Source organism: Prionailurus viverrinus, chromosome F2, assembly GCF_022837055.1.
Source record: "Prionailurus viverrinus isolate Anna chromosome F2, UM_Priviv_1.0, whole genome shotgun sequence".
NCBI classification, from domain to species: domain Eukaryota; kingdom Metazoa; phylum Chordata; class Mammalia; order Carnivora; family Felidae; genus Prionailurus; species Prionailurus viverrinus.
Window position 1 is genome coordinate 66,801,298 of NC_062578.1, and position 21,976 is coordinate 66,823,273.

The 21,976-nt window shown below is 44.6% G+C and overlaps 1 protein-coding gene across 5 annotated transcripts in view; it reads right to left on the reverse strand.

The window, feature by feature from the left end:
* The window catches only part of CF2H8orf76 (chromosome F2 C8orf76 homolog), a 37,524-nt gene that overhangs the window by 7,461 nt on the left and 8,087 nt on the right, over window positions 1–21,976 (reverse strand). For 3 of the 5 annotated variants that reach the window (XM_047842627.1, XM_047842626.1, XM_047842628.1), the window contains exons 4-6: window positions 18,308–18,765; window positions 14,282–14,414; window positions 7,662–7,998 (exon numbers count right to left, since the gene is read on the reverse strand). In XM_047842627.1, the coding sequence (XP_047698583.1) occupies window positions 7,801–7,998; window positions 14,282–14,414; window positions 18,308–18,765 (789 nt within the window). In that variant the 3' untranslated portion in view covers window positions 7,662–7,800. Of the gene's footprint in view, window positions 1–7,661; window positions 8,364–14,281; window positions 14,415–18,307; window positions 18,766–21,976 lie in introns of those variants that run through there. The other 2 variants (XM_047842630.1, XM_047842629.1) reach the window with 2 other exon arrangements.

Here is a 21,976-nt window from a genome sequence, read left to right on the forward strand (position 1 = left end):
GAAACAGCAGTTTTCCCTAGGTCTTCAGCCTGTTGGCCTTTGGGCTGGAACCACACCATGGGCTCTCCGGGTCTCTAGCTTCCCAGCTCACCCTGCAGATCTTGTCAGCTTCTATAATCACCTAAGCCAACCCATGTAATAAATCTCTCTCTGTTAGACAGATAGTTAGAGCTGTAGATAGAGATACAGGTGTAGATATGCACATCCTACTGGTCCTGTTGCTCTAGAGAATCCTGACCAATACAGATTTTGGTGCCAGGAGGTTAAAGGCCTTATCTCCAGGAGCGCCTGAGTGGCTCAGTGGGTTAGACGTCTGACTTCGGCTCAGGTCATGATCTCACAGTTCATGGCTTCGAGCCCCGTGTCAGACCCTGTGCTGACAGCCCAGAGCCTGGAGCCTGCTTCCGATACTGTGTCTCCCTCTCTCTCTCTCTCTGCCCTTCTCCTGCTCACTCTGTCTCTCTCTCTCTCTCTTTCAAAAATAAATAAACATTAAAAAAAAAAAAAAACCTTTCTTAAAGGCCTTATCCCCAAATACAGTCCCATTCTGGGCTAGGGTTTCAACAGGCAACTTCTCAGTGGGGGGACATAGTCCAGCCCTGACAGACAGGCCTCCCCTGTGGGCCCACGTGGCCGGAGGGGCCCGGTCTGTACATCTGGGCTGCTCCTTCGACCCCCACTGCTCGCTCTCCCTCTGTCCCCACGACATTCGTCGCCTGCTTTGCTGTGGAACACCCAACAGCTGAGTCAGTTCAGCCAGTGTCTGGAAATGGCTGTTCTCCCTTCAAACTGTGTTTCTTGGCCTGCAGGGTCAGAGGCTTGCTTCTGGCGGCCGCTCTTCGAGAACGGCGCTTCCTGACTTTTCTTCCAGATATACACACGTGTCTGCTCCTCGCAGAGGCCTCGGCAGGCAGCGCAGCCTGCTGTTGAGGGGCAAGCCCAGCATGCTGTTCTGGGAACCCTCCCCTCAGGCACAGCGTGAAGAAACGTCCAGTTCACGTCTCCTTGAGGAATTACTCTATCCCAGGCCCTGCGAGGCCAGTCTTGGCTTCCACACCAAAAGGGCCTGGACTCGTGTATCTAATCACACATTCGCCTCCCGCCCCAACCCGTGTGCCAAGAGCTGGGTGGTCAATACAGATGGAAGCAGATGTGCTCCCAGTTTACATCACAGCATCAAGAGCCTCCCTGCCTCCGGGGTTTGCACCTTGCTAATGGGCGGTTTGTTGGGTCTGAGAGTGACAGGGGGCAGGGAAGGCCCTTGTGAGGGGAGACAGGAGCGGAGACTGGAACACGAGAAGCAGTCAGCCATGCAAGAGGCAGGAAGAGTGTGCAGGACAGCAGGCAAAGGCTGGCTGGAGTCTGCCTTATTCTAAGTGTAACGGGAAGCCCTGAGGAGTAACAGACTACGATAATGTAAATTCCGTAAGGTGCTCGGACGCCTTGGGTATCTTGAGCCCACCTCCACCCTCCATGTTAGTGCGAATATCTGGGGCTTTCCTAGACCCAGAAAACACATGCTGCCTGAAGCTCAAAGCCTTTTTTTTTTTTTTAACGTTTATTTATTTTTGAGAGAGAGCAAGAGTGGGGAAGAGGCAGAGAGAGAGAGAGGGGGGAGGACAGAGGATCCCAAGCAGGCTCTGCAAGTGCTGAGTCTATCGCGGGGTTCGAACTTACAAAACATGAGACCATGATCTGAGTTGAAATCAAGAGTTGGAGGCTTAAAAAAACCGACTGAGCCACCCAGGCGTCCCTACAGTCAACCTTCTTACCCCAGCATTGACAACCCTCCATAATTTGATGCTGGGTTACCTGCCCTGTCTGATCACCCACATCCCTTCATGCCCACTAACCTGGACAACCAGTCTTCATGTCCTCCACGTGGTGGCTCCTTTCATCCCGCTGCTGAGAAACCCAACATGCCTCCCTTTCATTCTCCACAGAGCCTGCTACAAACTCTCCCTTTCCCAAGGTCCAACTCAGATGTTACTGCCTTCATGAAACTTCTTTCACTTATTTTTTAAATTAATTTTTAAAAACATTTTTAAAGTTTATTTATTTATTTTGAGAGAGAGAGAGAGAAAGAGAATCCCAAGCAGGCTTTGCACTGTCAGCACAGAACCCGATGCGGGGCTCGAACTCACAACTGTGAGATCATGACTTAATCTGAAACCAAGAGTTGGACGCTTAACCGACTGAGCCATCCAGGCGCCCCCTTCATGAAACTTATTTGAGAGCCCAGCCTTCCTCTGCACTTCTGCCACGTCCAGACCTCCCTCCTACCCCTTATTTACTACTGATGTGGATGTCCTATCACCTCTGCTGGAGAATGGAAGATCCTGAAATCAGGTGCTGCGCCTTTGAGATCTACAATAATCTCTATCAAGCTTTCACAAAACAAATTCCTATGTAAAAGAAAGTCTTCTGAGAAACAAAATCTTACAGTACAACCATGACTGAAAGGGCCCAAGTAATAAAAAAAAAAAAAAAAGTAAAAAAAAAAAAAAAAAAGAAAGGGCTCAAGTGGCTTCTGTTAGGATTCTTTGGTTACAATAACAGAAGCTGAAACTAGCTTAAGCAGCCAACTTAGGACCACAAACATCATTGCTTAAAACAACACAAATTTATTACCTTATGGTTCTCTAGTTAGAACTCCAACACAGGTCTCACTGGGCTAAAGTCAAGGTGTCAGCAGGGTGTGTTCCTTCCTGGACACCCTAGGAGAGAATATTTTCTTATCTTTTCTAGTTTCCATATGCCACCCACATTCCTTGGCTCATGGCTCTGTTCTCCATCTTCAAAGCCAGTAGTATAGCATCTTTCTGACCCTCACCCACTTCTGCCTCCAGATGATAGCTAATTTTATGTGTCAACTTGACTGGACTAGGGGATGCCCAGATGGCTGGTAGAACATTATTCTGGGTGTGTCTTGAGAGTTTCTGGTAGAGATTAGCATTTGAACTGACAAACTGGGTAAAGAAGATCACCCTCCCCAATGCAGATGGGCATCATCTATCCTCATGAAAGCCCGAATGGAACAAAAAGGCAGAGGAAGGGCAAATTTGCTCTCTCTGCTTGAGCTAGGACATTCATCTTGTGCCCTTGAAGATTGGCACTCCTGATTCTCTGGCTTTGGACTCAGATCAGGACATACACCATTGGCCCCCTGATTTTCAGGCCATTAGACTTCTCAGCCTCCATAACCATATGAACCAATCCCCATAATAAATCTCTATGTGTGTATATATACATATACATACATACACAAATATACATATACATACGTACACAATACCCACATACATCTACATATCTGCATATTATCTATCTATCTATCTATCTATCTATCTATCTATCTACCTATCTCCTGTTAGTTCTGCTTCTCTGGAGAGCCCTAATATACTCCGTCTTCCATTTGGAAACATTCCAGTGATTACACTGGGTCCACCTGGATAATCCAGGATATTCTCCCTATTTTAAAGTCAGCTGATTAGCAACCTTAATTCCCCTTTGCCACATAACCTAACGTATTCACAGTTTCTGTGATTTAAGGCGTGTATATCTTTGGGGAGCCATTATTCTGCCTACCACACTCCAGGTGTTTCATGGAGACCTCGGCCAAGAATGTGGCTAGGGCTAGAGAACAGGAAGGGTTTGCAATGAGGAAATAGTTGGGCATCTCCTTCATTTTTCTCCTTCTCTCTGTAGACTTCCTCTCTGCTCCTCAGTCCACTTGGAAGAACAAAACCAGCCCCAGGTTTTGCCCTTACTGGTTTCAGATACAGAAGAATCTTTCATTTCTAAATCTCTTGAGAGTCTGATTGGTCCAGCTTCAATCAGGTAAACCCTCCTTCCTCTCTCCAGTTAGTTAGGGTCATTGAGTATAAATATGGCTGCCACCGGTGTGGGTGAGAGGGCACTTCCCAGAGACAGGGGGCGGGTGGTTGTTAGCTCAAGGGCTGAGCAGACACAACACTGAAGCTTTAGGTGATGAAGCCACTCTGCCAAGGAGGGAGAAAAGGACAAGTGTGAGCCCCAAATAGACAAACGCCTGCCCTCTGTTTTTCCTGACCTCTTTACCAATGCCTCCCGGTGGACACACTCAGATTAGATTGGAGCCAGGCCTGGTCTGCCCCTCATCAGGACTTGTTTCACAAGCTTTGGTGGTTTTGTACAATCCTCCTTGGTTTGTGCTTGTTTGCATATTGTTTTTGTGATTAAGACCTTGGAAATCAGTGTATAAACTACTTTTACAGATGAAATTGCAGAAGTATTAGAAAACTGCAATTTAAAACAATCTGTTTTTGTAAATAGCGGCCTTGCGTTTGTTTCATAGACATTTCTACCCAAGATTTTCTTTTTTTTTTTTTTTTTTTTTTAAATTTTTTTTAACGTTTTTATTTATTTTTGGGACAGAGAGAGACAGAGCATGAACGGGGGAGGGGCAGAGAGAGGGAGACACAGAATCGGAAACAGGCTCCAGGCTCCGAGCCATCAGCCCAGAGCCTGACGCGGGGCTCGAACTCACGGACCGCGAGATCGTGACCTGGCTGAAGTCGGACGCTTAACCGACTGCGCCACCCAGGCGCCCCAACTACCCAAGATTTTCTAACATGAGGCACATCTTTGTTGAAATGCAGTACTGTGCTGGCAGGCAGGGGGCCTGTGGCGCTGACAGTGGATCTCAGTGGGAATGGGCCACACGGGCTTCTGGCTCACCAGGCCTTTGGTGGCCTCTGCAAGGCCTGGGCCTCCAGCGAGGCAGCAATGGGCAGAAGTCACGGTGTCCGGTAAGCTGGGCTCTGCCATAAATGGGCAAACCGGAGACACAGTGCTAGAGCTTATGACCCAGCAAAGTTTCAGACAACAAAAATTCAATTATAATCCTATTAAACACTCTGCGGGGGAAAGCACAGGTACCATGACATTTAAAGGAACCTGAGCAAGTCCGGGATCGGGACCATCTGGCCAGAGAATGACCCGAGCTGAGATCTGTAGGAAGGGGAAGCCTATGGCAGGGTTACGAGATTGCAGGGAAGAATGTTCCAAGTGGAGATAACTGGATGGACATAGGGCTTGGGTGCAAAGATGCTTGAAGAGTCCAAGGACATGAGAAAAACCAGTGAGCCAGGGCGAAGTGGGCCAGGCCAGACCACACAGAGCCTCACACACGGGCTTTGTGAAGGAGTTGGGAAATCACTGGATGACTGAAAACAATCTTTATAAGATCCTTTGGCTCTGTATGAAGACTGCAGAGGTGTTAAGAGTGTAAAGGATAAAGGACTCTCACCAGCTCGAATACCAGGTATAAACCCCCCCTTGGGAGAAAATGTTGAAGACAGGCCTTTTGAGAATCACAGGAGACAAGAATCACCGTTGGGTCTCACCCCACCCACCTGGAGTGCAGTCACTTCTGTGGTTCACATTTGCTCACCTTCCGAGTGATTCATTCACTGACAAGAGGGTGGAGTGTCTAAATAGGCAGGCCTGAGATTTCTCTTTAGCACAATTGTTGCTCAGTTAACCCTACCCTTCACCATCTGTCCTGGAAATCATCAAGATGACTTGGGCGTGACGAAACTCTGAGGTGGCCGGTATTCCTGAGTGCCCTTTCCTGCCCTGTATTACAGCCAAGCATCATAGTGCGGGAAGCTGGCTTCTCACACACATCACCATGTTGCTGCCGGGAACGTGAGGTGAGGCAGGAGTGAGAATGTGGGGGGATTCACGAAGACCACTCAGGCAGTTCAGAACAGCACAGACGGTGGATCTGGGAGGACAGCCAGAGGGCTGAAAGCTAACAGCATGGACAAAGTTAGAAGGACACTAGGATGGAAACAGGAAGCCAAGCCAGGCAGGGAAGAGGGCAATAAAAAAAAGAAGTTTATTTGAGGGAGGGGGAGGGGCACAGAGGGAGAGAGAATCCCAAGTAGGTTTCATGTTGTCAGCACAGATCCCATGAGCCATGAGATCAGGACCTGAGCCGAAATCAAGAGTCAGACGCTTAACTGACTGAACCACTCAGGCGCCCCGAAAAGGGCATCTCTAGGAGGCCCAGACTAACAGGAGGAAGGCGTTTAGCTCCATTGAGAGAAACAGGCAGGGTGCTCTGACGGCCTCAGCACTGTGCTGGATCTTTGGGGTGCAAACAAAGTAAGATGCTCGCCAGTTAATTCAGAAATTCAACCAATATTTAATGAAATGCCGGGTATTCTGCCCTGAGGATATCAATGTAAAAAAGACAGTCCTGAAGTCTATCGTGACAACAGAGCAGGAAGAATCAGTATGGGAGTGAAACAGTAAAGGAGCAGGAAAGAGGGAAACCTACAGCCACCTGGAGGTCAAGACTCCTGGGAAGCTGTAAGGAGGTGGAGACCTGAAAGGTGAACAGAATTAGCCCCATGATGGGGGGTGGGGAGGGGTACCATCCCTTCATGCCAGCGTGAAGGCCTAAAGGCGAAAGCTAAGGCACAGCTGGGGAGCAAGGAAGGAGGGAGCCTGGGAGCCAAAGACTATGATGAAGGGTTTGCCAAACCACAGTTCAGCTTGGGCTCTATCAGGAGGGCCGGTCAAAGCTAGACCGCCAACTCCCTGAAAGCCAGGGTCTCCACGGCAACCTTACCATGACTGTCAGATAACACATAACACAGTGATGGTTCATGACTCCATGAATAGATGGAGGCCAATGGGGAGCTGTTGAGAGGTTTCCATACTTTTTAATGGTTCCTAAAAATCGAAATGTCTACTAATCATACCAATCTTTGGTTTCACATTAGAGAAAAATGACAACTTGCAGTTGCTAGTCAGGCTATTGTACCTACTAAAAGAGCAGCCAAAATAGAAACACAATGAGATGTTTGTCTGTTTTGGAAAGGGGCCTGGAAAGGGGAGAAGCAGCAGGTGGAAGGGAAATCCTGATGACTCCACCTCTTGACCCAGGGCTGGGATTCTTTTCCCTCCGCCGAGAATAAAAAGTTGTGCGGGACAACATTTGATGATGTTTTGGTTTCCTATTAAATTCCACTCCTCATAAGGGAGCTCTTGTATCTCAGATGATTCGAGTAAGATGTATCGAAGACGTTAGAGACTGTGACTGTAATCCGTGTGGCTGGAAGGACAGGACCATCACCCTGCGAGACGGTGCTCTGTGGGCCTCGTGATTCTGCGCCATCTCATGAGCGAGGCACCAAATGCCCTTCATTCCAGACCATCTTTTCAGTGATGTCTGCATAGCAAACAGCCTTACAAAAGAGACCGTATCGTCCTCTGGAGCGGGAGGCAAGCATGCTGACTACTGCCTGTTAGAGAAGACCTGTGTTTCCTCAGCTCAGGGCTCCTCCCCTGTAATACAGCCCACCCCATGTGTACTCTTTTGTTTAGGCCCACACGCAAAATCGCAGACCTTGACACTCCCTTCTTAGAAACGGTTTACTGCTACATCTCAACATTCTTGTTCTTTCCTGAATTTACCTAAACAATGTGGCCACTTTTACTGCTGATTATAACACAGTTCCTGTTTTTAAAAGACTGTAATACCTAAAAGGCTCTTTTATACACTTCCAACAGATATCTTCTAAAGGGGTAGTAGGTCTAAGATAAGTGAATGGCAAAAATCTACAAAGAAAACAAACAAAAAATCAAGAAACTGAACACAGAAGAAATAATCTGAAGAGAAGCCGTTTTTATAAAACAAATAATTATTTCAAATCCATTATATTCAATGAATGGCAGTGCATTCTATCTGAAATAAACAAGAACAATTAAAACAGTACAGGATTTTTTTTTTTTTTAAAGGGACCACTAAACCAAGATTTGTATCTCTGTTTGGAACTGATTTTCAAAGGGACAGAAGTGGTCTTTGATCTTTCTGAACCATTTGTCTTCAAATTCTTTCGAAGATGCAATCACCAAGGCAGTCAGGGCTGTAGGGCCAACACACTTCACCTCTGTGTGAACCTCATCTTTTATTTTTTCTGGGACGATATCTTCTCCCATAACCTGTAGCAGGAGGGAAAAAAAAAAACCAAAAACCTGTCCCAATAAAAGGGGCAGCGTGCGCAGAATGGAAGACTATGCTATTCATCAAGAGTAAAGGATTTCATACCAAAAAAAGCAGAATACTTTAGCAGCCAGGGGACAATTCCAACAATTCCAACATATTGAAAAGCTGTTTGTTTAGAAGTAGCAATCCAAGGACCACATGTGTAAAATACCCTGTATTTCTCCTCTTGTCTTCCCGAGTGAACAAATCACTGAACTACTGATGTGGCAGCTATCAGCCTAGAGAGAGCGCCCGGTCAACCTTCTTAAATCAAAGAGCATCTTCTGTTGGCAAGACTGCATCTGCAAGTCCTTCTCCCTCACTGTAAAACAACCAGAAAACAGAGCTGGGGCAGAGTACAGCTGCTGGGGGTGGGGTGAGGGCACAGACTCTTCCTCTTAGAAGTTGTCCAAAAAAGTCAAAGACTGTGAACAGTCGAGTAGCAAGCAGCTGGGCCTACCCTTTCCTGACCCAGAAAGACTCAACCCTCTGGAATTGCTGCACATGCCCTCTGAAGGCACAATACTGCTCCCTACTGGTCAGAGTCAGGCCCAGATCTGGTGTTCGCTTCTCCAGTAAGACAAGCAAAAGTTGTGGAAAGCCGGCACCTGAACCCACTAAGTGATCAGCCCATCTTCAGTAAGGACAGTGAACTAAAATTAAGTCCCGATACATTTCATACCACTGGCATGACAGGCTGGGGAGCCACCTGGCAGGGATGCTACAGAAGGAATTTAAGTCACTTGGGATTTGGACTAGATGATGACTAAGTTTCCTGTAAACCCTGAGATCCAGTGTGTTGATGAATACGCAAATTATAATGGATTAGAAGCACATTCAAAGAATCGTTTCCTCTGGCTTTAAATCTTCAAGGGCTACTTATTATTTGAGGCAAGAGCTAATGAGATGAACAGCTTAACCAGGCAACTGTCCACATTTATTTTATTTATTTTTTTTTTTTAATTTTTTTTTTTTCAACGTTTATTTATTTTTGGGACAGAGAGAGACAGAGCATGAACGGGGAAGGGGCAGAGAGAGAGAGGGAGACAACAGAATCGGAAACAGGCTCCAGGCTCCGAGCCATCAGCCCAGAGCCCAACGCGGGGCTCGAACTCGCGGACCGCGAGATCGTGACCTGGCTGAAGTCGGACGCCTAACCGACTGCGCCACCCAGGCGCCCCCTGTCCACATTTATTAAAGCATGATATTTTCATTCATTCTAAGACAATTTTTGTTTTTGTATTTTAACGTTTCTGACATCAAGAGGTATCTTATAACACAGGTGTGTCATAGTATAAGCGGCATCTTGCTTTTCTTTTGGTGACCTGTCAACGATGTGGCTTACAACTGGTGACTTCTTGGACTCAACGAAACGTAGAACTTTAAAATCTGGGATATAACACCAAACATCTTTTTTTTTTTTAATTAAAAAAAAAGAGATTTGAATAATAGTAATACCCAAATGTGCAATATTCCAAAAAAAGGGATTAGCAGGTACATCATTCACAGGTTCAAAATATCTGCAAAAATATTTGACCAGGGGCGCCTGGGTGGCTCACTCCGGTCACGATCTTGCGGTCCGTGAGTTCGAGCCCCTGGGCTGATGGCTCAGAGCCTGGAGCCTGCTTCCGATTCTGTGTCTCCCTCTCTCTCTGCCCCTCCCCCGTTCATGCTCTGTCTCTGTCTCAAAAATAAATAAACGTTAAAAAAAAAATTAAAAAAAAATATTTGACCATATAAAAAAATTTAAACTTCTATATACCAGAAAAACATCATACACTTCAGAAAATACTGCAAAAGGGGCACCTGGGTGGCTCAGTCAGTTAAGCATCTGACTCTTGATTTCAGCTCAGGTTGTGATCTCATGATTCATGGGACCAAGCTCTGCTTTGGGGTTTGTGCAGAGCCCGCTTGGGATTCTCTCTCCCTCTCTGTCCCTCCCCTACTCATACGCTCTCTCTCAAAATAAATAAATAAACACTAAAAAAGAAAAGAAAATACTGCAACATATAAAATGTTAGTAAGCCTAGGATAGAGAGCGAGCTCTTAAAAATTAGTAAGAAAAACAGAAACATAGAAGTAGAATAATGAAGAAAAAGCATGACTGGTATTTCACAAAATAGAAATGGCCAAACATATGAAACATATGAAAAACTGTTTATCTTAATAGTAATTAAACAAGAGGGGCACCTGGTGGCTCAGTTGGTTAAACATCGACTTTGGCTCAGGTCATGATCTCACGGATCATGGGTTCAAGCCCCGCATAGGGCTCTGTGCTAACAGCTCAGAGCCTGGAGCCTGCTTCGGATTCTGTGTCTCCCTCTCCCTCTGCCCCTCCCCTGCTCATGCTCGGTCTCTCTCTCAAAAATAAATAAAACGTTAAAAACAAAAAAATAGTAATCAAACAAGTAATACTAAAACATGCCATTTTTACCAAATTGAAAATTTCAAAAAGTAATAAATACTACAGAATTGTCTTTAGAGGTATAAAGGATCAACTATTGACAATCTCACATGGTGCAATCTAGTATCTAGGATTGGAGAAGGGAAATCAGTATTCTCATACAGGATATATAAAGTGAACCAACCTTTCTGAATCACAATTTGGAAATGAGCTTCAAGTCTTTAAACTATACTTTAGCCTAGTGATTCTGTTTCTAGTAATCTATTCTAAAAGGGACAAATACATACAATGATTTATTTTGCAAAGACTTATTAAAATAGGTACTTGCTATTTGTTAAAAATGCTCAATATAGAGGACTTAAATAAATAAATGATAGCTCATCAAAAGCTAGTTAGACTACTATCCGGCCATCAAAAAGTACATACTCAAACAGTATTTACAGACACGGGGTCATGATTATGTCACAATGTTAGGTAAAAATAACAGAATATAAAGTGAAAAGTACAGTTTGGCAGTTCCTCAAAAAGTTAAACACAGAATCACCACATGACTTAGCAAATTCCACTCCTAGGTATATATCCAAAAGATTTTAAGTCAGGAATTCAAACAGATACTTGTATGCCAATGTTCATGGCAGTATTATTCACAAGAGCCAAAAGGTGGAAATGATGCAAATGCCCATCAACAGCTGAACGGATAAACAAAACATGGCACATATGTGCACACAATGGAGTATGATTCAGCCACAAAAAGGAATGAAGTTCTGACACCTGCTACGAATGGATGAACCTTGAAAACATTATGTTAAGTGAAATAAGCCAGATATAAAAGGGCAAATATTATATGATTCCACTATTTGAAACATCTAGAACAGGCAAATCATAGACACAGAAAGTAGATTAGAGGTCACCAGCTGTCGAAGGGAGGGGGAATGGGAATTATTGCTTAATGGTTACAGAATTTCTCTTTGGAATGACGAAAAAGTTTTGGAAATAGTGGTGATGGTTGCACAACACTGTGCATGTAAGTACTGAATCGTATACTAAACAATGATTAAGATGGTAAATTTTAGGTCACGTATATTTTTTTTATCTTAAAAAAGCAAAGAAGGGGAGCTACTACAGAACGAAAGAGACATAAGAGACAGAAGACCAAATACAGTCTGTGGACCTTATATGGATCCTAATTCAAATAAAACAACTCTAAAAAGGAGAAAAAAGTATGCAATGAAAGGACATTTAAGGACACAGGATCCTACTCATGTCACAAAGTAAAATTAAAAGAGCACATAGTGAAATGTACATTATAATCCCAACGAGAGCCCAGACACTTGTCTTTTTTAAAAAGCTCCACAGATACTTCTCATGCGTTGTGCAGATGGAGAACGACCATTCCACTCAGTCCACAGATGCATCAAGCACCGCAAAGAATATGAAGATGTTTAAGACATCTTGTAAAGATGCCTTATATTTTTCCTTATAAGGAAATCTAAAACCTAGTTGAAAAGATAAGATATATTCTTGTTTGTTTTTTTTTGGGGGGGAGGGGGGCAAAGAGCTATCTATTCTAGGATTCACTCTACCTGAGCTCAGAGGGAGCCGTTGCCACAGACAGGGACATTCAGGGAAAGCTTCCTAGAGGATGCGGGACTTCGGTGGGGTCTTTGAGGATGGGAATATAGTAAATTGGTGGAGATGAGAAAACCCATGACAAGTTTGTCAGATGTGCAGATCAGTCTAAAGGATGTACGAGATCTGCGTAAGGAATTACTAGATCCTCAGTTTGGGGCTACTCTCTGGAAGGCGCCTAAATTAGACCTGACCTCTGAGGTGATGGTGGAGACAACTTTAGTTTTTGGGCATCTGGTGACACGTTCGAAGCAATGCTGTGAGATAAACCTGGTGGCAGCAACGTTTAAGACAGATCTGAGGGGAGAAAGCAAGGAAGCGAGGAGGGATGAACCAGGAGGTCACTGTGAGCCAAGCATGAGGTGACCAGGATGAGGGTGCTGGCGGTGCCAGAGAAATGAAAGGTGACCTGAAGGAAGGGTGGGCTGAGTGCCCCCTAGAGATGAGACTGGAGAAGACGAGGCCCACAGCTGGTGAGGTCCCAGGTCTGGGTAAAAGAAGAATGACAGACAGGACTGATGAAAAGAATGAAGTCTAGAACGCAGACATGGTTCTCTCCAACTCCTCTCTGCTTGGTACTGACAGAAGACTGACTGGGAAGTGTTTTGATGAGCAGCTCCACTTTAGACACTTTGTACTTGAAATGACAGGAGGATATCAGCAATTTCAGATTAATACTCAGTAGGTAACTAGTCTGAGTGTTTAAGATGGGACCAGGGACACAGAATGGAGGGTAATCAACCAGGAGGTGACAGCTAAAACCGTGAGTGGGGTTAGGACTTCTGTGGGAGACAGGCAGAGAGGAGAGAGAACCTAAGTGGAACCTCAGAGAATGTTGTTACTTAAGACACAAAGGAAACCAGAAGTCCCAAGAGGCAGAGGAATATCAAGAATTCAGGAGAAAACCAGACTGGTGTGGCCTCTGGAAGTAAAGAGAAGAGGGAACAAAAAGTGAGTGGTCAGTAGGTATAAATACCCCAGAAAGATGAAGGAAAACAAAGAGCAAGGAAAGGCTACAGTAAACTTAGGAGGGACAGGCTGTCCGCACACATCTGTGGACTCAAGGAAAAGGGCCCATGGAAGGGGAAAGGTTGAAAAAGGCTCAGAGAGAACAGATAGAGGGGCGTGGTCCCACCAGAGGGAAAACAGGGTCCAAGTGGGGGCTTAGCTTGGAGAAGGAGGGAGCCTGGCAATCTAGATATGCAGTAAGTGTTTCTGGAAAGAAAGACATTAGGATGGATATGGATAGAAGGTCTTTCATGGGATTCGTCCCTGAACTGTCAATTTCAATTTCATACTAAAGGGAACTAGTGTGAATAACTTGAATACAAACACAGATAATCTCCAAATTCTATCTTTTTTTTTTTTTTTTTTTTTAATTTTTTTTTTTCAACGTTTATTTATTTTTGGGACAGAGAGAGACAGAGCATGAACGGGGAAGGGGCAGAGAGAGAGGGAGACACAGGATCGGAAACAGGCTCCAGGCTCTGAGCCATCAGCCCAGAGCCCGATGCGGGGCTCGAACTCACGGACCGCGAGATCGTGACCTGGCTGAAGTCGGACGCTTAACCGACTGCGCCACCCAGGCGCCCCTCCAAATTCTATCTTAAGAAATTTCAACATCATATTTTTAAAAAAGCTAATGAAGGTTAAAAAATAAAAACAACCCTGACATTTGAATTTCTCAACCATCGAGGTAGTAGGAAGGTGGAGCAGAAAGAAAATGGACCTGTAGCCGGATGGGTTTCAGTCTAGCTCTGCCGCTTAAAATCTGGCCTTAGGCAGGTCCCAACCTGTCCCAACAGGTGTCACTCCCAGCTCCACCTGTCCCATAGGCCATTAAGAGTGTCAGGAGAACAACCGGAGGTAAAAATGCGCAGAAATGCTGCAAGAATGTCAATATTCATTCATTTAAACAGCACTCAAAAAACAATTTGGGGGCATTTATGGTGTTCAGGCAGGCATGTACTAACAAGCACCAACAAGAAAATGAAACTGAGCCCTTGCTTCTAGCATGCTGCAGGAGAAAGATGACGAAGAGGCCGCTTTCGGGGATTAAGTGATCAAACGGCATGTAAAGCAGGGAGAAAGGGTCCTTTTAGGAGATGAGATTTGGCTGTTTTTTTAAAAAACGGTACCAGAGCCAGGAAAAATACCTCTGATGCCTCGGTTCACATAAAGCCCTAGGGGTTTATGCGAACACTCACCTCAGCTATCAACAGCAAAGTGTCTTCTTTGAAGCCGAACTCTTTCATTTTATCTGCAATTTCCTGCTGAGTCCTTAAATTCCTCTCCAAAGCAAACGAGGTTTGCTGAGACTGGGTGAGCTGAAGCAAAAGCCTGAAAAACAGAAGTCCCAACGTGTGGGCACAGGTAAGGGAAAGCAGTGAGGGAATGTTCCCAGAGAGCACAGGCATGCTGCCGGATGGGAGTCCTACCAGGCTTGGAATGCACTCGCCTTCATTTGAATCCCTAAAGCTTCTTACTTGAGCAAACTGCCTTGGAGAGTCATCTTTTCTAAAATTCACAGACTAAAGCTTCTCAAAGAAATCTTTAGAAAGCGAAACCTCAAAGGGCTTCCTGTAGGAGTCAAGTGATTGAAAGCACAAACAATTTGGAGTGAAAAGGACAAGCTTCCCAATCAAAGACTCCTCCCCACAAAGTGCTGGGATGTGTTCCTTTGAAGTCAGTGTTCTGTGACCCTTCAATCTCCCAGGACCCAGAGCAACTTGCTCAAGGACTAATTAGATTCTCCAGTGTACTTCAATTACCCAAAGCAGGGTCAAATCTCTGATGAGCCTCTGGTGACCACTTTGCAACTGTCTCACTGCTAACTTTCCCATCATGATCATAACCCGGTCTTCTCTTTCCTCCTCCCTCCTGTCCTCCCACGTGGCCCCTTCTCTTCATTGTTTTTTATTATTTATTTATTTAAATTTTTTTAGACAACATATCCCCTCTTCTTTAAAAAATTGCTTTTATGTGTATTTACTTATTTTGAGAGAAAGAGAGCACAAGCAGGGGAGGAGCTGAGAGAGACAGAGAGAGAGAGAAAGAGACAGAATCCCAAGCAGGTTCTACACTGTCAGCACAGAGCCTAAAGCAGAGCCTGATCTCACGAACTGAGAGATCATGACCTGAGCCAAAATGAAGAGCCAGGCTCCACCGAACCACCCAGGCGCCCCACTTCATTGTTTTTTTAAATATCGAATGTGTAGATTTTTCCAGTTCCCCTCAAGCCTGACTGGTCCCTACTGCTATTCCCAGAAGCATTCAGCTCTCCTGTTTGTTCATTTCATGTCTTAAAGAATGGACCGCTCACTACTCTAAGCATTAGGAGAAACTGGTGAGCACAACAGACGGACAGGTGCCCGTTCCATGGAATGGAAGACGAGAGATCACAAATAAATAAGACGATTTTAGGCAGTGAAGGAAGGCTTTTCTGAGTTACCACTCAAGCTAAGACCCAAATAATGAGCCAGCCACAAGAATATCTGGGGGAAGGAGCCCTGACACATGCATTAGCTTGACATGTTTGAAAACCGTGGAGATCACTGTGGCTAGACCAGAGAGAAGAAAACTAGTGAATGAGGAGAAGAAAGGCAAGGCCAATTCCATAACATTTCGCAGCCCGTGGAAAGCACCACAGCATTTACGTAGGTGCAGCAGGAGGTCACTGGAGAGTGTGGTGAAGAGCATGCCTTGACCAACATTCCCCTGACTCACTCAAACCTGCCTATGGTACCAACTGGCCTCTGGAAGCATGGACATTTGTGACTCCTTTGATCTCTTATGTCCTTGCTTTCTCCCTCTTGCTCCTGAAAGTACTTGAAAATACAACTTACGTTCGCTCCTTCATGTCATGTTTGTTTAGTCCTCTGCCATCTGTCTTGTCACCCATCACTACTGAAGCTGCCTTCTCAAAGGCCACAAATGACCTCCTCAGTGTCAAATCTCCTCAGAGGCGTTCAGACCTGACTCCTCACCATCATCCGGTTGCTAATCTCCTTCATCTCTAGCTCCCTTCTTCTGAGCTCAACTCCTCCTGGTGAAAAGCTCCAGTTGGGTGTCCTACTGGCACCTGAATCTCAGCACATTAAACCAAAATGTTAATTCCACCCTCAGTCTGCTCTGCTCTTCCTCCTGTGTGTTGTGTCTCAGCAGAAGGTGCCACCACCTACCCATCTACCCAAGGTAGAGTCTTGACTCGTCTTGGACTCCTCTGCTCCCCTCTTCCCTCCCTGTCTTTCCCACAGCCTCAGCTGGTCCCCAAGTCCTGTCTATTCCTTCCTGCAGTGATGCTCATTTCCTCTTCTTACCACTGCACTGTCCCAGGTCAGGTCCTCACTGCCACCCACTGATGACGCCACAGCTCCTTCATGGCATCCCAGGATCCCAAATCCTTCTTTTAATACATCCTCCAGCCACCAGATTCGCTCTTGAAATCACAGCTCTTGTCACACCACTTGGGACATTTAAAACTTTCAAATACTACTCAGGCCTTCGGCTTAAGAACCAAATTCTTTAAGATGACATTTAACACCTTATGCCAGTAGAAGTACAACCTTTACCAAATGCTCACCACACAGTGTGCACTATACCAAGTCCTTCAGACACTCACTCTCACAACCCCACAAAGAAGGCATTTCCCCATTTCTCCACGAAGGTGAAGATGAAGAAACCGGAGGTCCGAGAGTTTAATTTGTGCAAGGTCAGACAGCTAACAAGTAGAGGAGTCCAGATTCGTTCACTCAGTAACAATTTATTAGGTCCTTACAATGAGCTCTGCCCCCCAAACCCCCCCTCCTCCTCCTCCTCCTCCTCCTCCTCCTCCTCCTCCTCCTCCTCCCCCTCCTCACTATGCCATCCCGGGCTCGCGGTCTCCAGCCTGCCTCTCTGGCTCCACCATCAATGCTCTGTCACCGCAGCAGACTGCGTGACCACACTGTGCCACACAGAGCTTCCACCCCATGGACCCCCCTTTCTTTCTCTTTACCCAGCATGCCTCTTCTCAGCTGGGGAATATTGCACGGAGTCAGCAAGATACCCTGGAAAGAACACAAGCTCTGGGGTCAGAGGCCTGGGTCAAGGTCATGGCAGCACTTCATAGCTGTGCCACTCTGGGCAGAATTCTACATTAGTCTCCTAGTCTCCAGGGTGGGAATCCAACACCCGCCCTGGGCAGTGGTGCGCACGGACGTGAAACGGCGCATGCGAACCACGTGGTACCCATTTCTCTGTACAGCTGACCGAGGTGCCCAGAAACATTCAGCAGAGGCGTCACTGCCCCTGCAAAGGCTTCCTTCTTCCTGCTACACCGAACCCCTCCCGTCGCCGGCCCACGAGGTTCTGCTCACACTACTGACACCCCGTCAGCGCCTGTGCCACCTGTCACTGACGATACAGTGTTTCCCTCAGCACAGCACACAGCGAGTGGTGGAAAGAAAGGGCCTCTTTCTTTAACAATCTTTATGAGCCCAGACTCAGGCAGGTGCCTGGCACACCACTGCCATTCAATGCACTTCTGAATTAAAAGTAACATAGTCAAGACTATAAATCTGCTGAATAAAGTTTAAAATCTGCCAGATACCACTTCTCAGTAAGCCTCACTGTGAATCAGTATTTCTTGAATTCTCCAGAGTTAAAAATAACAACAACAACCACACCACTCTGTTTTTTGGCACCGTTTGAGACTTCAGCAAATCTGTTTCTCTCATAAATTACAGAATTGGTAAAGTGTATGCTCCCCTTTCCCTTAAACTCTTATTACTATGGATTTAAAGTGTTCAGAGTACCTAAACCATGGGAATTCTCTGTAAAATGAGTTAAATATTGTTTATTCATATTATTAATAGTGATTCAAACACTAGAGCAGATTTTTTTGTCTGCAGATTTCTGTGGAACCTACCGGTGAAAAATTCCTGGTTTAAAAGACCTCTTCCCCTTTGTCAATGTTTTATACATTTAATTTTCTTTTCTTAATTTTACTGTTTTATAGCTTTAACATTTTATCTTGAGTAATGATACAAATCATATTCTCGAGCGAATATAGGTTTGTATCTAAATCTTACATACTAAAAGGACAAGTTCAAAAGATTCACCTAGACTATAGGAGAAAAATCTCAAAAATCTACCAAATGTCCCGCCTAGAACTTTCTGAAGCTTAAAATTAAAAAATAATACCTTTACTCTAGGCTTAGTACCATGTGGTGTTTAATCTATTCTTCCTTTACCTGGTTCGTATAAAGGAGGCACACGCTTTCATCTGAGTCTCTAGCAACACTGCTTCTCTCTTTTCTGCCACACAGTCCTGAATATTTTTCAGAGCTTTCTCATTCTTCTGGTTATTACTGCTGCTTGCTTCCCCAGAAAACACAGGGCTCTCAGGCAACGTTTCAGGAAAACACAAAAGACAGTCTTTTCCTGAGTGTGTAAAGGAGGATTTGATGGTTTTGTCACTGGAGGTAAAACTGTCCTGTTTTTGAGATGACGCACACAATGTTGACAGAGCTGGCCCCAGACTCAGGTAAGCCTCCGCCAATTTGCCCCAGTTCCAAGGATCAAAAGGATGCAAAGAAATCAGTTTCTGTAGGCAGAGGATTGTTTTCTCCAAGTTCTGCAGACTTGAACAAATAGCAAATTGGAGGTAGAGCACAGTGGTTAAATGGTCTGTATTAGTTGCTTTATTTTCCTAGAGAGAAAAAAAAAGTTAAAAACTTTATTATTTTTTTAACATTCTATTTTTAAGTAATCTCTACACCCCATGTGAGGCCCGAACCACAAGCTCCACTGACTGAGCCAGCCAGGTGCCCCCAAAGTTAAAAACTTGAAACAGCAGAATCTTTTCCATGTGAAAATGGAGATGCCTAAAAACCCAAGTTGCATATGTTGTAAATCAGAATTATCTTTCAGCAGCTACAGAAGGAGAGAGAACGAAGTTTGAAGTTGTAAACGTAGAGAAACATATACTACCTACCAATAACCATGAGAAATTCCCAAACATTCTTGTCATAACCATAACATAATTCCCGGGACAATGTCCTGACAAAATTCAGCATCAAAAACATAAATGTCAGTTGATCTTCAAGTTTTATTGTAATCTTTATTGTCTTCAGCCAGGTAGCTGAAAGACCCAAGCCAACTTTTTTGTTCCCTGGGCTAATGGTTCCATTTTAATATTCCAGGCTTTCTAAAACTCCAAATGGTAATTTCCTTGAGGATTCGAATGGATTCCATTTCCAAATCTGACTTGGCTTAGACATCTTAAACAGGATAGCCCTGAAGCTCTCAGTGCTTCATGATGCGTCATAATTGAATCCAAATGCCGTCCCTGGTAACTATTACGAAGGTCAATTATTTTTGGCCAGAAGGGGTTGCTTGGTTTCCTTCTGATCAGAAAATCCTTTTCAAGTCTCTTTAACCAGAGTTACCACCTCTTGCCTAACTTGCCATATGGCAAAAGCCCTGTGGGTTAGGGAAAACAGGCTTCTTTTTCTAAGTTAAAGTCTATAAGGAGCAGATGGCAGACTAAAATTACCTTTCAGTTAACTTTAAGTCTAAAGAAAACCTGGTCCTACTAGCCTCCGGATCAAGCTCCTGCAAAGAATTACACTGAGCAGGAAATACAAGTAAAACTACCCTGTATGCAGACTGAAGAAACAGGCCAGAGAGGGAAAGCTTCGGGAGGATTCCAAATATTTACACATTATGTGAGAATATAGAAAATAAAGCTCCATGCAACCTATTTAGTGATACTGCACCTTCTCGATGACAGAATACATCTGGTTTTATTACCATTGTTTAGTATTCTGTCCTTCCTAAACATTAGGTTCCATTTTTTTTTTTTTACTTTTTAAAACTCATCTATTTCAACCTTAGTCTTGACCACACATAAAATTCTTTCCTAAAGCTTTCCTTCAGAAACTTATACAATTTTCTTTGCCTTTTTTACTGTAAGCTTTATTTTAATTCCAGTTGGTTAACATACAGTGTTGTTATTAGTTTCAGGAGTACATCACCCTGTGCTCATCACAAGTGCATTCCTTAATCCCCTTCATCTATCTCACCCATTGCCCACCCCTCCCCTCTGATAACTATCAGATTGTTCTCTATAATTAAGAGTCTGGTTTTTGTTTTGACTCTTTTTTTCTCCCCCAAAAGGTTTTAGTGTTCAATGCTGAATTCCTAACAGAGAACATACCACCTCGGAACTAACAGATGTTTTAACTAAGTAATACGTCTTCATGTCTTCTATGTATAAGGAGAGCAAGAGACTTTGAGAGAAGCTACCTTTCTTCTACAAGGAGTCTAAGTGCTTTATGCTGTTTAATAACATTTCATATTAAGAATGTATGTTGGGGGGCGCCTGGGTGGCGCAGTCGGTTAAGCGTCCGACTTCAGCCAGGTCGCGATCTCGCGGTCCGTGAGTTCGAGCCCCGCGTCGGGCTCTGGGCTGATGGCTCAGAGCCTGGAGCCTGTTTCCGATTCTGTGTCTCCCTCTCTCTCTGCCCCTCCCCCGTTCATGCTCTGTCTCTCTCTGTCCCAAAAATAAAATAAAAAACGTTGAAAAAAAAAATTAAAAAAAAAAAAAGAATGTATGTTGGGGTAGAGGCTGTTACATACAAACCATGATTTTGATAGGAGAGTTTTTATAGCACAGGTAGTAAATAACTCTCTGGAAATTAAATTCCATTTAAATGACTGTATGGGGGTACCTGGGTGACTCAGTCGGTTAAGTGTCCAACTTTTCATCTCAACTCAGGTCCTTTTTTTTTTTTTTAATGTTTTTTTTTTTTTTAATGTTTATTTATTTTTGAGAGAGAACACGAGAGAGCGAGAGCAGGGGAGGGGCAAAGAGAGAGGGAGACACAGAATCCGAAGCAGACTCCAGGCTCTGAGCTGAGCCCGATGTGGGGCTTGAACTCACAAACTATGAAATTGTGACCTGATCTGAAGTCAGACGCTTAACTGACTAAGCCACTCAGGTGCCCTGTCAGCTCAGGTCTTGATTTCAGGGTCCTGAGCCCCACACTGGGCTCCATACAAGCTGGGTATAAAGTCTATTTTCTTTTTTTTTTTTTTTTTTTTTTAGAGAGAGAGAGATACACACAGTAAGAGAGAGGATCCCAAGCAAGCTCCACACTCAGCATGGAGACCGACTCAGGGCTCGATCTCACAAACCGCGAGATCATGATCTCAGCCGAAATCAAGAGTTGGATGTTTAACTGACTGGGCCGCCCAGGCCCACCTGGGCGTGAAACCTGCTTTAAATTAATTAATTAATTAATTAAATAAATAAAAAATAAATGACTTTGTGTGATTTTTCCAGAATAATGCAACTCCTTTTGAAATGCAATAATGATGAAGACAGTTAATATTTATTGAGTCCTAACATGTACCAGGTACTATTCTAAGTGCTTTACTCATTTAATCCTCATGATGATCCTTTAAATTTTTTTTTTTTTTAACATTTATTTATTTTTGAGAGACAGAGAGAGGCAGAGTATGAACAGGAGAGAGGCAGAGAGAGAAGGAGACACAGAATCCGAAGCGGGCTCCAGGCTCCAAGCTGTCAGCACAGAGCCCAACGCGGGGCCCGAACTCACAAACCGCGAGATCGTGACCTGAGCCAAAGTCGGATGCTCAACCGAATGAGCCACCCAGGCGCCCCACATGATGATCCTTTAAAATAGATTCCATTATTATCCCCATTATATAGATGAGGCAACTGAGTCCCAACAGAAAAGTTAGAGAACCTACCTGAAGTCACCCAGCTAGTAAGCAGCAGAGCTACAAGTCACACTAGGAGTCACAGAATAAAGGGCCCTTTCCCTCTCTCTTTCTATTTATCTAAAGTAGACTTCATGCCCAGCATGGAGCCCAATGCAAGGCTTGAGCTCACG